The sequence below is a fragment of the Asterias rubens genome, chromosome 14, assembly GCF_902459465.1.
Source record: "Asterias rubens chromosome 14, eAstRub1.3, whole genome shotgun sequence".
Lineage (NCBI taxonomy): Eukaryota > Metazoa > Echinodermata > Asteroidea > Forcipulatida > Asteriidae > Asterias > Asterias rubens.
Window position 1 is genome coordinate 6,429,515 of NC_047075.1, and position 20,623 is coordinate 6,450,137.

Here is a 20,623-nt window from a genome sequence, read left to right on the forward strand (position 1 = left end):
GATAGGGGACCCAGACGAGCTTGTGATAACAAATTTATCTTCCAGCCTAGTATAAGTCAACCAACCTCATGTCTTATACAAAAACCAAAGAAACCAATACACACTGGCATTATGCAAAGCGTGATGCAATGACACTCTCAATACGCAGAGTGTAAAGTAAAAACTGGGAGTAGTGTGTCGCTTAACATTGTCCGGTTCGTGCATCTGATTGGAGGATTAGCGCGTACTAGAAGATAAGATTTATTGTTTTATACGTACCTTAACTGTTCTCTGAAACTATCTCGATCGTCTCTCATATCTTGAAGCAACTGCTCTAACTGAATTAGTTGTTTATCCTTCCTACTCAATATCAACAACTTCTCTTGATCAGTCTTGCACTTCAGAAACACGTCACTGAAAAGAAACCATCATGAGATTATAATGGGTTATTCTGCAATCAGGTAAGGCTGTCACAGATGCAGATACAAATAAACTAAACCCCAGTTGGCATTTGATTATTAGTTAAACAACACCATACATGTAGCTTACATTCCAACACCATACATGTAGCTTACATTCCAACACCATACATGTAGCTTACATTCCAACACCATACATGTAGCTTACATTCCAACACCATACATGTAGCTTACATTCCAACACCATACATGTAGCTTACATTCCAACACCATACATGTAGCTTACATTCCAACACCATACATGTAGCTTACATTCCAACACCATACATGTAGCTTACATTCCAATGAATACATGTACATGTAGCTTACATTCCAATGAATACATGTACATCTTATCGATGTGGACTTTGGGATTATTTTAAGAGAAGTTAGTGATACAAAATGTAAAAAAAAAAAAATTGTGAACACTCACAAGCTTGGGCGATATCTCGATATTATCCAAAATCGTGATACCATTTCTCAACGATTATCATATCGTCTTGTTTTTTTGTTAACCGAATTATCGGTAAATCGCGGTCTTGATGAAGTATCAAGAAACTATAAGTACCAGAACCAACCCCATTGATCCCGAAATGACAGGGTTTCTTTGAAAAAAACAACATCAAAGACTTGAGCCCCCAGGCGGTCTCACACAGACACTACAGAAGTAACACAATGTATCATTTACCTCCCCCTTTGTGTGTGCTGTGAAATGAAAACCACATTGGGATCATGTTACACAAACCACAACCCATCAGTATTCTTTGTGAATGAGGAAGTCACCTCACGAGCATTATGGATGCTTATTGGTTAACTAGAGTGAAATGGGCGGGATCTAGCTAAATATGCACACCTGTAAGAACAGTCATGCGCAGTAGACACTTCAAAAGACACTTTATGTGTGTGTAACTGAAAGGTCCAGGTTTTCACACCTGGATAGACAGTACACCGACAGCTGTACATGTATACTTCCATTTCATATTTTTTGGAAGTAGGAAATATAAATCGCGATATTATCGATTATCGCGATATTTTTTTGACGATACATCGTGGGTTAACAAAAGCAATATCGCCCAAGCTTATACACGAGGGTGCACATTCCCATTTTTACATCCCTGTGGAGACATCTTATGTTCTTTCCATTGTCCCGGTACTGAAGATTTTTCCATAGACTTCGTACAAAAAATGCCTTGTGGAGAGCACCAAGGTCTTTAGAATTTCCCTCGGGAGTTTTTTTTTTTCTTCCCTTATTTGTTTGGTTCTTGTTCCTACAAGGGAAGCAATTTGGTGACAATACATAAACATATGCATGTCATAGTTCACTTCCAAGAGTCATGTGATCATGTCTGTGCAGTGAATCGGTTTTACAGGGACTACATTTACGAGTCCGCACTGGACCATTTGGGCTCAGTGGAGATTGACAAGGTTAGTTTACCTGTGCAGAGGGTGGCCACAGTCAAACTATCCGTTGCACTCACTAAAGTAACCTGGGGGAAACTTTCCTGGGCTGTTCACATTGGACTTAACAAGAACAAGTTACCCATTTGGCTCAGTAAGTTTATCCCCCCCCCCCCCCGCCCCCCAAAAAGTCCAATGGGTACATGACTTTACTAAGCGATTCCTGTGTTTGACGCAACTGAAATTCATGTTCACATTCCAAGTATTGTGGTTGTCAATTCTCACTGTATAATTCTCAGTGTATATTGGTAAAACCAAAATGAGTTCTTACTTGGTCGAATGTTCCATTTGGGCAGCAGTTAGTTGTTTATGTAGCATTGTGATCACTTCTTGACTAGCTCTTGCTTCATTCTCTACAAGCTCCAATTCTTCCTGAACAGAACCCAGTTGTTGATGAAACTATGGACCAAACAAACACAACAAACACATGTAAGACAAAGCAATTTCTGGCAGACTGTCACGACAAGTATTATAGGGACACATTGCCTTGGATTGTGGAGGTGTCGCAGCTGAGCCGTTAAGAGCACCGAATTTAAACTGTGGTGTTTCTGATCAGCAGAGTGTGGGTTCGAATCCGCAGCCTTGATGCTTGTGTCCTTAAGCAAGACACTTAACCATTGCTAAGTCCTTCAGATGGGATGCAAAGCTTTTGGTCCCATGTGTTGTGTAACAAACTTATCCATAAGAACTTATCCAAAAGAACTTATCCAAAAGAACTTTCATTCATTCATTCATTCATTCATTTCATTTTACTAATCCTTGTTTTAACTTATCTCCGGTGTTCCTACGTGGCTGCTGAATGCGCTGTAGCACCTTGTAAACAGTTATAAGGTGCTACATAATTGGGTTTTATAAATCATAACTTCAATAACCTAACTTTCTGTAAAAATGTATATTCTAAGCGCATTGAGTACCTGGACCCAATTTCATAGAGCTGCTAAGCACTCAAAATTGCTTAGCATGAAATTTCTTCCTCAAAACAAACAGGTTTACCGACAGAATTTCCATTTGTTGCCTACATGTATTGCTTTTTACTGGTATTCAGCTGTTAATTGCTCATCCTGAAAATCATGTGGAAATATGGTTGGTAATCCTGTTTTTATCGTGACAGAAAAAGCATGCTAAGCAAATTATTTGTGCTAAGCAGCTCTATGAAATTGGGCTCTTGTTGGTAGATACATGTACATGCCCTATATATTATATACAAATGTAGCACATGTATCTACTAATAACACAAGGTCTTTCATATGTCTGCCTGCATTGATTATCACATATATAACTGCCATTAAACATGACTTCTCCTGAAGCAACCCTTAGCTGAGGGAATGCCTTACCTTCCTGCACTGTGCACAGTCATTATCCCTCATAGGTTCATTCTCAAACCAGACAGCTGTAGGAGATGGTAACTCAGGAGCTACACCTCGGCTAAACTTCCTACCCAGACCCTTTAAGCAACCCTTAGCTGAGGGAATGCCTTACCTTCCTGCACTGTGCACAGTCATTATCCCTCATAGGTTCATTCTCAAACCAGACAGCTGTAGGAGATGGTAACTCAGGAGCTACACCTCGGCTAAACTTCCTACCCAGACCCTTTAAGCAACCCTTAGCTGAGGGAATGCCTTACCTTCCTGCACTGTGCACAGTCATTATCCCTCATAGGTTCATTCTCAAACCAGACAGCTGTAGGAGATGGTAACTCAGGAGCTACACCACGGCTAAACTTCCTACCCAGACCCTTTAAGCAACCCTTAGCTGAGGGAATGCCTTACCTTCCTGCACTGTGCACAGTCATTATCCCTCATAGGTTCATTCTCAAACCAGACAGCTGTAGGAGATGGTAACTCAGGAGCTACACCTCGGCTAAACTTCCTACCCAGACCCTTTAAGCAACCCTTAGCTGAGGGAATGCCTTACCTTCCTGCACTGTGCACAGTCATTATCCCTCATAGGTTCATTCTCAAACCAGACAGCTGTAGGAGATGGTAACTCAGGAGCTACACCACGGCTAAACTTCCTACCCAGACCCTTTAAGCAACCCTTAGCTGAGGGAATGCCTTACCTTCCTGCACTGTGCACAGTCATTATCCCTCATAGGTTCATTCTCAAACCAGACAGCTGTAGGAGATGGTAACTCAGGAGCTGCACCTCGGCTAAACTTCCTACACAATTAACATGTAAACATGGTCAACATGGTCAATAAATAAAGATACACACCCACCTTTGTGGCTAGAGGGGAATTTAAAGACACTGGACACCTTCAGGAATTGTCAGAGACCAGTCTTCTCACTTGGTGATCTCAATATATGCACAAAATAACAAACCAGTGAAAATTTGAGCTCAATTGGTCAAAGTTGCGAGATACTGATGAAAGAAAAAACACCCTTGCCACACGAAGTTGTGCTTTCAGATGCTTGAATTTGAGACCTTAAAATCAAATTCTGAGGTCTCAAAATCAAATTGATATATTTTAGTAAGAAATAACTCCTTTCTCGAAAAAACAAAGTTACTTCAGAGATTGCTGTTTATAACAATGTTTTATACTATCAACATCTCTCCAAATTGATCGCTAACAAGTAAGTTTTTTTGCTAACAGTTATTTTGAGCAATTACCAATAGTATCCAGTGCTTTAATTAATATGTTGCTGTTATGGACAAGTGATATAATCCACCATGCAGTGGTAAAATTGAATTCAAAATCAATGTTTGTATAATTTTATTTGGATCTGGAAAACTTAGAGAGAGAAAAGAAACTGAGCAAAACCTAAAAGAACTGCTTAAGAAGAGGAAATATGCAGAGCAAAGTTATGCTGACCAGAATAAGGTTACCAGCCTGTTCACATGTACCACTTGTCACGCTTGTGACTGTATCCTGCTCATTTCAGCTAAGCAGGAAATGCTTAAGCAATATAATTGTTGCAAATAGCTTACCAACCAAAAGGAGAAAGACTCTACTTGGGTCGAAATGTCAGGCCATTAACTATCTTTTGCAATGTCAAAATTACCAACAACTTCATTTTTAGAAGGGTTTGACACATTTTTGACACATTTTTAAAAGGGTTTTGCATTTTTAAAAGGGTTTTGACACATTTTGAAAATCACGCTTTTGGCAATGACGTGAATCCCTACTCACTATAGATGTAATATAATTTACCTGTAGAAGTTTCAGCTTCATAAGTTGTCAAGTTTTTGAGAAATGAAAATCACAGATCTGCTTACAGCTAACACATTTATTAAGACTCTGTAGTAAGCAACAAATGAATATGAGTGTCTTACTTGATGAATCCAGCTTTCATAGTTCCCCTTGCTCCTCTGCTCATTCCTTGCTCTGTTGATACATTGTCTGGCAGACTTGAGTCAAGACTAACACCGAGTGTGGGGTTCAACGACGACGGTCTAAGGGAAGATTACCAACAAACTAAACATGATAGTGTACCACAGTTTACAAATCTCATACATTGTGAATTCAGTTTGTAACCAATGTACTTCTAGCAACAACAACGATGATTTATTAATTAGCAAAGCAATTATTTTACACCAGAAAACTGTGTACACTGTCTCTAATGATAGGCTTGCTATTTGTAAAGCAGGGTTCTGGATTCAATCCAGCATACCAAAATCAATATGGATTTGTTAAGCAAGCGTCAATTACTGTATTGTCTATATGTAAGGCACTCATTTCAAAGTATAGCATGTACAAGGTGCAACGCTGTATAAGACAAACCATGACCACTCAGAGTTCTGCCAGACCCCTCACGCTGTTTTTACATACAGTGGCCATTGTGAATACAAGAGAACATACATACATAATGTTAACAGATTGTGAATTATTTTAATCATGAAAACCAGTTCTGTTTTTTAAATCAATTTCTTTTCATGTTTTTCTTTCAACACAATGCACACACACATCGGAGTACACACATACACACTGTCCAAATGTTTCTAATAAATGGGGTTGCTAGTCTTTGTTATCTCTTTATTGCATGCTACATTTTATTTAATAACCACTGATGGTGGAGGGCACTTTCACAATAACGCAAGAGCATATTCCCTCTGTTGGTGAAATCTAATAAGGTGTTTATAATTAATTGAAAGGAAGGAATATATATTTGGTTTGCCTTAACACCATGTGTGTATCTTCCTGGACAAAAGGTCCTCACTAGACGGTTCTTTGTTTTCAGGTCCTCACTAGTCATTCATGTACAAAACCAATGGGGATTGCTTCAATACATGAATACAGGAACAAAAGAAAGTACAATAGGTGTCATCTAACGCATTGGTCAAACATGACTGGGTGGGTGTGTATGTTGCAAGCATCTAACGCATTGGTCAAACATGACTGGGTGGGTGTGTATGTTGCAAGCATCTAACGCATTGGTCAAACATGACTGGGTGGGTGTGTATGTTGCAAGCATCTAACGCATTGGTCAAACATGACTGGGTGGGTGTGTATGTTGCAAGCATCTAACGCATTGGTCAAACATGACTTGGTGGGTGTGTATGTTGCAAGCATCTAACGCATTGGTCAAACATGACTGGGTGGGTGTGTATGTTGGAAGCATCTAACGCATTGGTCAAACATGACTGGGTGGGTGTGTATGTTGGAAGCATCTAACGCATTGGTCAAACATGACTGGGTGGGTGTGTATGTTGCAAGCATCTAATGCATTGGTCAAACATGACTGGGTGGGTGTGTATGTTGGAAGCATCTAACGCATTGGTCAAACATGACTGGGTGGGTGTGTATGTTGCAAGCATCTAACGCATTGGTCAAACATGACTGGGTGGGTGTGTATGTTGGAAGCATCTAACGCATTGGTCAAACATGACTGGGTGGGTGTGTATGTTGGAAGCATCTAACGCATTGGTCAAACATGACTGGGTGGGTGTGTATGTTGGAAGCATCTAACGCATTGGTCAAACATGACTGGGTGGGTGTGTATGTTGGAAGCATCTAATGCATTGGTCAAACATGACTGGGTGGGTGTGTATGTTGGAAGCATCTAACGCATTGGTCAAACATGACTGGGTGGGTGTGTATGTTGGAAGCATCTAACGCATTGGTCAAACATGACTGGGTGGGTGTGTATGTTGGAAGCATCTAACGCATTGGTCAAACATGACTGGGTGGGTGTGTATGTTGGAAGCATCTAACGCATTGGTCAAACATGACTGGGTGGGTGGGTATGTTGCAAGCATCTAACGCATTGGTCAAACATGACTGGGTGGGTGTGTATGTTGCAAGCATCTAACGCATTGGTCAAACATGACTGGGTGGGTGTGTATGTTGGAAGCATCTAACGCATTGGTCAAACATGACTGGGTGGGTGTGTATGTTGCAAGCATCTAACGCATTGGTCAAACATGACTGGGTGGGTGTGTATGTTGCAAGCATCTAACGCATTGTTCAAACATGACTGGGTGGGTGTGTATGTTGGAAGCATCTAACGCATTGGTCAAACATGACTGGGTGGGTGTGTATGTTGGAAGCAATGATCTGCCCAGTGCTCCTACCTTTTGACTACATGAGTTGGATCTGACTGCAGGCAATCCGTGGCAGGATTAATCAAAGCTGCTTCTTCCCCTGATGCTCCTCGTCTCAATCTGAAACCAATAAAGACACAAACTTGACCACAGATATACAATGTAAGTGCATCACTTCACATCAGGGCCCAATTTCATATAGCTGCTAAGCACAAAAATTTGCTTAGCATGAAATTTCTTCCTATTTAAAAACTGGATTACCAACAAAATTTCCATTTGTTTCATAGCTGATGTTTGCTCATCCTGAAAATCATGTGGAAATTTGGTTGGTAATGCTGTTTTTATGCAAGGCAGAAATTTCATGCTAAGCAAATTTTTGTGCTTAGCAGCTCTATGAAATTGGGCCGTGATGCGTATATACATAAGTAATGTTTGAAGCTTTGCATGGTGTGGAGAAATAAGAAGAAACTATAAATAAATAGTAAACTTGCTGGTACAACCATGAGTTAATCTCTTAGGGTCAGTGTTGGCTCTGAAAAGAGCCGGCTGGGTCTCGACGTTTCGAACAGTATACTCTGCTTATCTTCAGTGTTCTCTACCACTTGGAGTAGACTCGGTTTCAAGTCTTTGATAGGAGTTCTGTATGCAAGCGACTTGCAGCCAATTATAATATTGATTGAAGTCGCCCCTCTGGCAACTTGTAAAACTGCTAAACCACTTGGAGTTGGGGATGTGGCAGACAATCCCCTGTGGTGTAAAACTTGAAAGCAAGTCTACATTTAGGTCACAAGGTAACGATGAAAGCAGAGTTTTAGTCTAACTCAAACTGAATTTTGTGCTTAAGATATCTTTTCAGTCGCGGGGTGTTTGTGGCCGAGTGGATATGAGCATCAAACTCAAGCTCTGGTGTTTCTGTTCAGCAGAGTTTGGGTTTGAATCCTGGTTGTGACACAAGTCCTAGAGCAAGACGCTTAACCATAAGCTTCTCACAACCAGAGGTACATGTAAATGGGTACCTGCGAGGGCAGAGATGGGTTTTGTAATCAGTGATTGATTAGCTTAGTGCGCTACATATTTGGCAACACAAGCTGTATACTCCCCAGGGAGCTGAGATGGTTTAAGGAATGATATACACGTTAGGCCCAGTGACCAGGGGTAATAATGTGGAAGCGCTTTGAGACGCCTTTCAGGTGTAAAAAGGGCTCTATAAAAACTCACTATTATTATTACTATTATTCTAGAATGCAGCACTCGTGGGTCCATCACACCGAGTAGCATACAGTAGGACTCAGGAAGGCACTGAGTTTACAGTGCTATCATACATTGGTGTATAGGTAAAACAACATGCAAGTCTTACATCTCTTGATCAAACTGTATCCAGACTTTTTTCTTGTAGAAATGATGAAGCTTACCCAAAGTTTGTAATCTGGTTCCTGAATTCAGTTTTGAGGTTGGTGAGGGAGAGGTTGAACACCCCCGTTTGCTGAATGGTATGTGCCGTGGATTCACCAATAGTATGTCTAGGAACCTCCACATGGCCGAAGATTGGAGGAATACCTGCCAAATGCAACAAAAAACTCACATTACTTTGCATTAACAATAAGGGAATCAATGTGTGGGGAAGAGGTTTTCAACTAGTGGTTTAATCCCAACGAGGCCTGGTTCTTGAAAATTTTACCGAGACTAAGTTAAGGTAAGTTATAAAGAACCAGGCCTGGGCGGGTTTAAGCCACTAGTCGAAAACCGATTCAACACACTTTGATTCCCATTCATAAATACCTTTTCGGTCAAAAACATCATCATGATTTCTTTCAACACAACATCCCTCCAGCTATGAAATGGTTAAGCCCTCCGCCGCCCTTGGGTAAACAATTCCTTACCAGGGAATGCTGTGCGCGTCGCGCGTATCGCGTGATGTGGCACAACTGTTTCAGCCGTTGCTCTCGACCAATAGGAATGAAGAAACTGTCTTAAAAGAACAGGTGCAAGGTCGCGTGTCACGCCCATGAATTAACACTTTTTACCGGTCATAAACAAAGGTTTATACACACCCACGTGATGCGCTCTTTACCAATGGGAATAGCGAAACTGTCCGAGGTATTTATGAATTTGCATTTAAGACCCTGGCGCTATTGGTTATTGTCAAAGACCAGTCTTCTCACTTGGTGTATCTCAACATATGCACAAAATAACAAACCTAAGAAAATTTGAACTCAATTGGTCATCAAAGTTGTGAGGAATAATGGAAGAAAAAAACGCCCTTGTTGCACAAGTTGTGTGCTTTGAGATGCTTGATTTTGAGACCTCAAAATCTAATCCGGAGGTCTCAAAATCAAATTCCAATATTTTAGTGAGAAATTACTTCTTTCTGAAAAACTACGCTACTTCAAAGGGAGCCGTTTCTCACAATGTTTTATACATGTACTAGCAACAGCTCTCCATTGATCGTTAACAAGTAAGTTTTTATGCTAAAAATTATTTTGAGTGATTACCAATAGTGTCAACTGCCTTTAACAATTGTTCAAAACAAGTGTGATGCGATCAAGCAAAATGAGTCTTTTGTCGACCCTTGTCATTTTTTATTTTTTTATTTTTCTGAAAAGAGTAAAAGCTATGCTCCATGTTTATACAACCTTTTGTTCAAAAGTTGTGAAAGGAGAAACACCAAGAGATATGAGTGACTAAAGCAAAGAGTAATTGGTTTAAAACCCTTTTTTAGGGCGCACATACACCCATAGGCGCCCCGCGAACTTCGAATACTGTGCCGAACGCTTTCAAAGTTTGACGAGTCGTAATTTTAGCTCTGAACATGCCATCAACATGCAGCAAACAGCCGTAGAGAGAACGCAATCTCGACATGAAAACAGTCTAAAAATAGCGCTTGGTGCCATAGCAAAAATCCCCTGAAGGGTTCAAAGGTCGGAAGTCCTTCATTCGCAACGCATGTGAAGCTCGAGTTGCTGTTTTTCTCTGTGTAGTACAGTCCTAAAAGGTACATGTAATGTACCATGTATCGCACGCGCAATGTACACACAGTAATGGCGATCTACACTTATCGGTGTTTTTAAAGAAGGAATACAGTGATGTGATTGAATTTTTCAAAGGGTTTTAGGTGCAGGAGTTATCTGTAGGTAACAGAGACACCCGTATTAATTTTCAAAGGTATGTTGTGATTGTTTTCAATCACTTTTGAAGTATTTTGTTGATGTTGAGACGACAGCAAATTGTAGATAACTTGTGAGCACAACTTACCGTGTAAGAAACCTACGCAGACATTGTTTTTAAACTGTTTTTGATTTCTTTCTCTCATAATGTACATCAGTAAACTTTATTCCCACCCCTTGATGATGTTATTAATCAGAAAGGAAGTCACCAATGTAAAATAGAGACATTTTGGCACTTGAATGTACAAAAAAAAAAAAATTGAAAATGTTACTCATGTTGTCCTGTTTTGACTTGTTTCTCCTCATTTAGCTTGATCGCATCACAAGTGTTTAGGTACACTTTTGTCAATACTGGCCAGTACACTTTTGTCAATACTGGCCAGTACACTTTTGTCAATACTGGCCAGCTTGAACTGGGTTATCTCTGTTCCTAGTTCCCTGCTGTTCCCTCTCCCATCCCATTTACTGTCCTGTCCATTTACAGCTCTTATCTATTCTTCACATGTTGCCTGTTGTACCCAAATCTTGCTGTCAGTCATCTTCATTCAGGACCAGTGCTTTAGATGCTATTTAGCCTGTATGCCTACATGTAGTTCTATTCGACATGTTTAGTTTCCTGTAGCTAAACTTTTGTTATTATGCTTTTAGAAGTGGTAGAATAAATAATATTCATAAATACCGCCGACAGTTTCGCTGTTCCTATTGGTGGAGAGCGCAATACGTGGGGTGTTTAAACGGTTGATAATGACCAGCTGGACCTGTTTGTAACCGGGTGGCTTCCGCATGTCGTGCGCGCAAGCTCATGTACACCAATGAAACTTACGCATAGCGCACAAAGTTACAATGTCTTTGAAAAAATATGTGCAAACCTCGAATTTCCGCCTGTCAAAGTGTCTTTGGCTCAGGCCTTTATCGCACCGCCACAACCCTGCCAGTTTTAAACGGCCCTTTAAGAACTCATCACTACCCTTTTATTCCCTTAATAATAATAAATAATAATAATAAAGGAACGTCACCATGTACGTGTATCACAAAAAAGACAGCCACACTTGCACTTATTGTTTGCTCAAGCCTGAGGTAGGTACATGTACATGTGTTATGTCATCTAATGTACATACCTTTGAATGGATCGCCGCTCCTTTCCTTTATTCTCTTTGTGGAAATCAAACCAGAGTTAGGCTCCTATCAAAAACAAATAACAATACAAAGAAATAAGAGGAAAAAGGAAATACAAAGATAAAAACTTCTGAGGATGATCGCAGTATTTATTTCTTATCATTCTCATTGGTTCATTTCCTTTACTTTATTCTGGTCGTTAAGCCAAGGACTCTCAGCAAAGCAAACTTAAAGGGACACGTTGCCTTGGATCGGGCGAGTTGAACTATGAAAAGTGTTTGAAAACATTTGTTATGAAATGCATGTTATAGATGTTTTAAAAGTAGAATATAATGATCAACACAATATGCCTCAAAACTGCCTGAAAATGTTATACTACCTTGAGATACATTTTGGTTACGCTAAAAATTCTTACCATAGTCGTTGGAGACAAGTTACTTTGTGACTTATCCCTGGTCAATGAGGTTCTTTGTTGGCTGTAAGCTCTGCGTCGTTCCTACACACAAATGTAATACAATTAACATAAAAATAAACTTAGCTGATCGCAACCTGCTCATCAATCAAAATGAATACAGGGCAAGTCAAAAAAAAAGTTGACCAAGATGTACGGTTTTAAAACAAAACAACAACTGACACTCAAAACCCATCAAGCCCATATGAAACAAACATTCTTTCCTGATTATCTGAAGAAATGATGAAACAAATTGGTCATTTACTGGAAGCACTCATGTTTGAGCTCTGTTAGGTGTGGTGCATTTTTAAGATACAGTTTTTGGATAGCATTTGTGCACGTAGTAATGCATCCTCGCATTCATGGGTATCCGCACGAATGGTATCTGCAAACCTGGTATAAACAGCTCCAGCTGGTCATTATCAACAGTTTAAACATCCCCTTGTGACACGCTCTCCACCAATAGCCTCCTGCTCTCGCTCATGTCTTGTACTTGGTTATTCCTCGTTATTAATTTATTATTTGCTTTTAGATTATATTGTTTATGTTTAATTTAATGAACTTTGTTAAATTTCTATGTACTGTTTAATTCTCACAATTGTTTTTTTTTTTCGAGTGGGGAATAAACGTTTTATTGAATTGAATTGAATAGGAATAGCGAAACTGTCTGGGGTATTTATGAATATTGAATAAAACTTGGGTCACCCGTCCACATACAATGATTGGATTGTTTGGCTACATGTAGTGAGACTGATTCGACATGTATTCGACTCTAGCAACTCATCTGCCTGGATTATGAGGACATGCAGTAGTTAGTGCTTGGCAATATTAAGCTTTAGCCAGATAGACTATCACAACTTGAACCCTGTTACTGTAAGGTTCATCATTACCCTGTGTGGGCTCAGTAGATGGTTCTCGTGATTGCACTACATGAAACTTAGTGCACTTAGCTTAGTGCACTACATATTGTGGCAGCACAGGTTGTATACTCCCTAGGGAGCTGAGATGGTTTAAAGGCAGTGGACACTATTGGTAATTACTCAAAATAATTAATAGCATAAAACCTAACTTGATAACAACTATTTGGAAGCTGTTTGTAGTATAAAACATTGTGAGAAACGGCTCCCTCTGAAGTAACGTAGTTTTTGAGAAAAAAGTAATTTTCCACAAAACTTGATTTAGAGACCTCAGAATTAGATTTTGTAGGTCATAATTCAAGCATCAGAAAGCACACAACTTCTTGAGACAAGGGTGTTTTTTCCTTTCATTGTTATCTCGCAACTTTGACGACCACTTGTGCTCAAATTTTCACAGGTTTGTTATGTTGTGCATGTTGAGATACACCAAGTGAGAAGACTGGTCTTTGACAATAGTGTCCAATGTCTTTAAGGAATTAATTAAGACCCAGTGACCAGTGGTCATAATGTTGGAAACGCTTTGAGGCGCCCTTTGGGTTTATAAAGCGCAATATAAATATATTAATATTATTACCTGTAACTCCTGGAGCCAGAACATCATGGTTTGACGATCCTTTGCTTGTAACTGATACACTCGACCTCCTGTGCTAAATTATTACAAGAAATCATAACATATTCAACTTGAGTTACCCCTCAACATTGTATGCACTACAGGCCCATCACTGAGGCACTGTCAACAAAGTTGCTTTTTAATCAGTTTCATGAGTAAACAGCTTTCAAAACAATGACAAATTACACAAAAAAGGTTTTTCTAGGCTACTCCAGTACTGTGACAAAACCAGGCACTTTCTGCTGAAACATATCAAAGTGAAAACTATGTTTCTTTGCTCAGCTCATCATATAGACATGTAGATGGGTACATGAGAATAAGAGATTTTAAATAACGCCTTCTATCTTCAAGTAGGCTTGATTCCTTGATTCTGATTGGTCCATAGCAAGAAGAGTGCGATATTAACAACCGGAGTGTACCCCCACCCCACCCCCCACACACTATTCGTCATGAGCCAGCCTTAACCCTGGTACCCCCACCCCACCCCCCACACACTATTCGTCATGAGCCAGCCTTAACCCTGGTACCCCCACCCCACCCCCCACACACTATTCGTCATGAGCCAGCCTTAACCCTGGTACCCCCACCCCACCCCCCACACACTATTCGTCATGAGCCAGCCTTAACCCTGGTACCCCCACCCAACCCCCCACACACTATTCGTCATGAGCCAGCCTTAACCCTGGTACCCCCACCCCACCCCCCACACACTATTCGTCATGAGCCAGCCTTAACCCTGGTACCCCCACCCCACCCCCCACACACTATTCGTCATGAGCCAGCCTTAACCCTGGTACCCCCACCCAACCCCCCACACACTATTCGTCATGAGCCAGCCTTAACCCTGGTACCCTCACCCAACCCCCCACACACTATTCGTCATGAGCCAGCCTTAACCCTGGTACCCCCACCCAACCCCCCACACACTATTCGTCATGAGCCAGCCTTAACCCTGGAATTGAGAGTATAATCATAAACCAGAAAATAAAGTAACTTTAGTTGATCATTGATCATTTCAAACTTGGAAGACGAGCAGAGTATACCATTCGAAGAGTATACTGTTCGAAACGTTGAGACCAAACTGGCTCCTTACCCTAAGAGACTTACACATGGTAGTACCCGCAAGTTCACTATATATTTATAGCTTCTTCTCATTAAAGTAACTTCAATGTACATACACTGTGTGTGCTATGAAGAATGCAACTCACCAGATATGAAACTGACCAGTGCTAGATGAATCATTGACTTCAAAGTTGAAGGTTGCATTAGCAATGTCAATAGATCTGAAAAAATAACATCAAATGGTCTAATAACTTTATATCATGTGTTCATGTTTACTTTCCGATACAAATAAATACAAAAAGATATCAAAATTTAAATGATCATTAAGATGCCTTTTTTTTTTTACCATAATATTTTACATTTGCAAAAACCTGTGAAACATTTTTACATAAAAATATCATCAACAATAATATGTAGTCTTAATCAAACATAGAGCTGATGAATGGCTAGACAGAAAAACAAACACTATTGGTAATTGTCAAAGACTAGTCTTCACAGTTGGTGTAACTCAACATAACTACATGCATAAAATAACAAACCTGTGAAAATTTTAGCTCAATCGGTCGTCAAATTTGCGGGATAATAATGAAAGAAACAACACCCTTGTCACATGAAGTTGTGTGCTTTCTGATGCTTGATTTCGAGACCCTCAATTCTAAACTTGAGGTCTCAAGAAAATTACTTCTTTCTTGAAAACTATGTCACTTCAGAGGGAGCTGTTTCTCACTATAAGTTGTCACACAAGCGCTCGTGGAATACGAAAAAATATATCACGTCTGCGTCCCATATCCAACTCGGCCTTCGGCCTCGTTGGATATGGGACGCAGACGCGCTATATTTTTTGTGATTCACGAGCGCGCGTGTGATAACAAATTTATCTTCCAGTCTCACTTGCAACGCGCAAAATGTAAAATATCAGACCGTTATTTCACGCGCACTAAGTTTAGAATGTAATTTTTGCACTGTCCGTATACAGAGCGTGACAAAATTTCACAATATGCACTGTGTAATAAAAACAGAGGAAGTACGATATAAAACAGAGGTCGTAGCATATGTTTCTATCCCCCTAGTACATGTAGTTCGAGCTTCTGATTGGTGGATTAGCGCGTACTGGAAGATAAAATGTTTTATTCCATCAACCTCGCCCCATTATTCATTATTTGTAATCAAGAAAGGTTTTATGATGATAATTATTTTGAGTAATTACCAATAGTGTCCACTGCCTTTAAACTTTGTCAGTAGAATAGTGGGTAGAAAGACTTACCCTAAAGGTAATAGATCTTGTGGAGCTCTGTAGTAATACAAACGGCACCGTAGCTCATCGAAAACAAACCTACATACATCAGATCAAGTAGACATTGTATAAGAAAATCTACAGTTTAGAAGAAACACAAAGTTACAAACCCAAATAGTCTTTAAGATTAAAAAAGCTAAGAATTTCAATAAAGAAAACGTGCCTCAAATGTAACCACAGGACAGAATCGGGAAGTGACAGAGCTGTCATAACATGGCTGTGTTGCAAACTCATAGAGTGCACAAACTAAATGGCCACTTCTTAATCACTCTATTTGTTTTGTTTACTGACACTTTGTGTTGATGTGTCCAGTTTATACACTGCATCTCTCACCCCATGTCCAAGCTCCCTCTTTACAGACAGAGTTTTGCCAGGGGGGGGGGCTTTCCTTTGGCTTCCCCTGCAGAAGATGGGTTACCATCCCCTGAAGAAGAGTGACCATGACGATGCAATTAGTTACCACAGGCCTTTCTCAAACCTCGACTTAGGCTCCAGCTCAGGTTCTGTGTGCTGATGTTCCTGAAACACGCGCTGCTTCAGTTGCAGGTTAAAGGTCAAGCTGCATACGCAGTGCACGGAGTCTAAGCAAGAGCTGGAGCCCAGGCCGAGGTTTAAGGAATATGACTGTAATTTATTATGTCCATACCATCTTGATTTGTAGGATTTAATTATGCCCCGTTCTCCCATCTTGTTGAGGTAGCCACAAAGTTTCACATGCTCAATAGTTCCCTGCAGGTGTAGATAAAACAAACAACTTGGTGGTTAATGAAGTATTAAAACATGTAAAAATATGACACAATACATCAGGAACTAAGCAAAATCAAACTATAAATTGAATCAATGGCCTCCTTTATTTATATTGCAAAGAGTGATTCTGTTTTTATTTTGCTGTCTCCTTCATCACACCATAGTTGAAGGAATGTTTCAAGTTTCTTGTTATTATTATTTAGGAAGCCACAGAGCTTAAAAGAATTATGAAAACATAATGCATGGTCCAAAAAAAATACTTCCTAGGAATGAGAATGCGAAGCGAATTTTGACAACACAGGGTTGTTTTCGCAGCGAATGTTTCGCAGGAGTTGAGTACAAATCAAGTGTATGCAAATTACTCACTGCTATAATTTGTGATGCCAAAATTTGTAGCCTACTGCTTTGCAATGACAGGATGTACATTGAACTGGGCCTTAGACTCAAGAATTGCATAAGTGGCTCAAGAATACAGCGTTGTACAATAGGCCGACATGTACATGTACATGTCTCAACTAAATCAAAATGTTTTTTCATATTTCCTTCCTTATCTTAATTTCATTTAGCCTCCTTTTGTTTCCCATTTTATGTGTGCTTACATACAATATTCAAGCTTTTGGAGTGAAAACTTGTCATGTGCACCTACTCTGTTTAATGATGATTTGTTCACTATTGTACAAAATGATACACGAAGGCTTCCTCCGTTGTACACACATGTACTGTAGGCCTACATTACAGCATGTATAGGTAAAATGCATACAGAATGCATGCAGTTTTCACAGTTTGATTACAGGCCTAACATGCCTAATGTGCTTTTATGTACACACTATTCATGCATTAGTATTGTAATCCAAAACCTGGAAGTCCAAAATGAAATTAGAGCTTAGACTAAGATAAAAACATGTTGTATACAATTAGAAACCGAGAGTACAAATGCACAGTACACTTTATGCAAAGATCATTGTTATGGAAGCTTGGTGGTTGAAATTAAACAGTGTACACTGAAACATTTCCCTGTAGATAGCAGTATTCATAAAGAAACGTTCATAAATACCTCAGACAGTTTCGCTATTCCTATTGGTGGAGAGCATGTAACGTAGGTGTGCATAAACCTTTGTTTATGACCAGTAAAAAGTGTTGAAACATGGGCGTGACACGTGAGCTTGCACCTGTTCTTATAAGGGAGTTTCTTCATTCCTATTGGTCGAGAGCAAAGGCTGAAACAGTTGTGCAACATCACGCGATACGCGCGACGCGCACAGCATTCCCTTAAATAAAGGAGTTGTTTACCCGAGGGCAGCAGAGGGCTTTACCATTTCAAAGCTGGAGGGGTGTTGTGTTGAAAGAAATCATTGAACAATTTTAATTTTTGTATTTATTGTACTTTTTGACCAAAAAGTGTTGATGTTTTTGACCGAAAAGATACATGTATAATGAATGGGAATCAAAGTGTGTTGAATCGGTTTTCAACTAGTGGTTTTAACCCGCCGAGGCCTGGTTCTTGATAATTTACCTCGACTTCGTCTCAGTAAAAATTATCAAGAACCAGGCCTCGTTGGGATTAAACCACTAGTTGAAAACCTCTTCACCACACATTGATTCCCTTACTTCTCAAAAGTAGCATTAACAGGAAATGTGCAAGTCCTGTTAGTTTATTGCGACAGTATAGTGGGCGACTTTGTAGAGGGCGACTTTGCTGGGGGGGGGGGGGGGGGGGCGAGTTGACTGGTTTCCAACAAATTAGCAAGATTTTATAGTAGTGAATATTGTTGAATGAGCAGCAAGCAAGCCAAGGCCATGTTGTTAATTTAGTTGATATTGCGAATAACTTTTCGTATCCTGCCACCATGTTTTCACTCAGTTTAACAGAAAGAATGATTAATTCATTGAGGTACATTGTAATGTAAGTTAGTCGACACATTAACTGGGCAATGTAGGCCTACTCATTTTTGTTTTAAACTTTGTCATTATCGGTCAAATGACAACATTGGAATACAGCTCCCCAAATACTGGGTTTAGTATTAGTAAATTAGATTATTATTATTATTATTATTCATGATGGTTTATTTATTAAAACACTGCAATACAGCGGCTAAAAGCCGAAATGTAGTTTACAAAAATAGTCATAAAAATATTACTATACCAAAAAAGAATTACAAATACAACATGTATATTATTATTACCAAAAATAGGATAAAATTAACGGAAAAACTTCTATATGGTGCCACAACTATTTTATTCGGTATGAAATAATACAGTATCTAATTTACCTCACTTTTTATAAAAATGAGTGAAAAACAAAAAGTGGCGGCGCCATACGGCATGCACACATGTACAGAAACTTATCCAAAATATTTCATTGATGAGAAATTAGATACTAAATTCATATCGAATGAAAAAGTGGTGGCATGATACGGAAACATTTCAGATTTCGCCAAAACATATTTTGATTGATTATTATTTGAGTATCTTTTTTTTTTGTGTTTTGTTTTTATTTCCAATTATAAATAAACGGTCCTACTACTTGCCGTCAACTCGCCGACTTGCCGTCAACTCGCCGTCAACTCATTTTCATGCCATCAACTCATTAAATTTACATGAAAAAATCTATAAAAGGGGCACAGAAGTGTTAAGTCTGGGAGAAACTATATATTTCTCATGGTTTTCGGTAAAAATTCATTTACAAAAACGACTTTGTGTTTAGAAAAAAAAAAGTACCAACCATTGACATCTTGGGCCAAGACTAATCAATGTGAAAAAGCAAAATGGCGGCCGATAGTTTTGCTGTTTCGAGATAATTTTTTCACGAGAATTTTTATTCCGAAATATGACCTAAAACTTACGCGAATTCTCTTTGAGCTGATTCTTCACAGTTCTATGCTTCTTTTGTGGATTTTAAATGTATATTGGAGGAGTTGTCGGCGAGTTGACGGCGCAAGTGAGTTGACGGCGAGTTGAGGGTTAGTAACTAAGTAGTACTAGTAGGACCCTAAAATAACTTATTAATTAATAATAATAAAACATACAAGAAAAGATTAATTTTTTTAAAGGTGGTACTGGTACTTAATTTGGAAAAGTTTCCGTATGGCGCCACCACTTTTTCATTCGATATGAAATAATATAGTAATTTACCTCAAATGAGATATCCCTTTTTCTAAAAAAGAGTGAAAAAGTGGTGGCGCCATACGGAAAGTTATCCCTTAATTTTTAAGAGGGGGCACCACCGGGACATAGAGCAGACATTGACCGGATTGACCTACCCTTTTCTGAGTGTCGTTAGGATCTTTGCTGAGCGACATATCCGTTTTCTCGTTGATTCTCGACTCATTACAGCCCGCATCCACGACCACGTTAACGTTTGGTGTGTGTCCCTTCTCAACGAAGCTCCGACTTTGCACATCGGTACTACTGCATTTGTTTCGAATTAAGTTTTCCATTTCGCTTTCGTTGCCCTCGGATTTGGTTTCATCGTCAAAAGATATGAGTTGAGCAGTTGGCACTTCACTTGCAGTCGTTGTCATACTTAAATCAGCACGTAACTTCCGTCCTTCCTTCGTCTTTCTGTCTGCCCTGGGCACCGCCATGTTTGTTTTGATGACTTTTTTAGACTTCCCAAGGTCTGTGCTGAGCCAGCTCCCGTGCGAGCCATTGAACCTCAATAGACTGGCCGGCCGCGCCTCATGCCTTTCGTCCGCCTACTACTGAAGCAACCGCACACCGTAGTTTCAAAAAGGCCTATTAGTATTAGTGGAGAGCAGCATGTTTTAACAAAAATTCGACAAAAGTTCGAAACATTGACTTATGGTTTATGACACGTCGTTGTGATTACGCATACCCCCGAAAAATATTATTGACGCCCATGGACGGTTCCAGGGAATCCGTGGGT

The 20,623-nt window shown here is 39.7% G+C and overlaps 1 protein-coding gene across 1 annotated transcript in view; it reads right to left on the bottom strand.

Annotated features, from left to right (window-relative positions):
* Positions 1–20,330, bottom strand: part of LOC117299371 (TBC1 domain family member 2B-like) — a 51,884-nt gene extending 31,554 nt beyond the window's left edge. The window contains exons 1-13 of the mRNA XM_033782909.1: positions 19,998–20,330; positions 16,637–16,719; positions 15,961–16,029; positions 14,843–14,917; positions 13,599–13,671; positions 12,072–12,152; positions 11,659–11,722; positions 8,789–8,933; positions 7,407–7,496; positions 5,169–5,288; positions 3,955–4,054; positions 2,167–2,294; positions 259–393 (exon numbers count right to left, since the gene is read on the bottom strand). Of these exons, the coding sequence (XP_033638800.1) occupies positions 259–393; positions 2,167–2,294; positions 3,955–4,054; positions 5,169–5,288; positions 7,407–7,496; positions 8,789–8,933; positions 11,659–11,722; positions 12,072–12,152; positions 13,599–13,671; positions 14,843–14,917; positions 15,961–16,029; positions 16,637–16,719; positions 19,998–20,321 (1,487 nt within the window). The 5' untranslated portion in view covers positions 20,322–20,330. The remainder of the gene's footprint in view (positions 1–258; positions 394–2,166; positions 2,295–3,954; positions 4,055–5,168; positions 5,289–7,406; positions 7,497–8,788; positions 8,934–11,658; positions 11,723–12,071; positions 12,153–13,598; positions 13,672–14,842; positions 14,918–15,960; positions 16,030–16,636; positions 16,720–19,997) is intronic.
* Between the last annotated feature and the right edge of the window lie 293 nt (positions 20,331–20,623).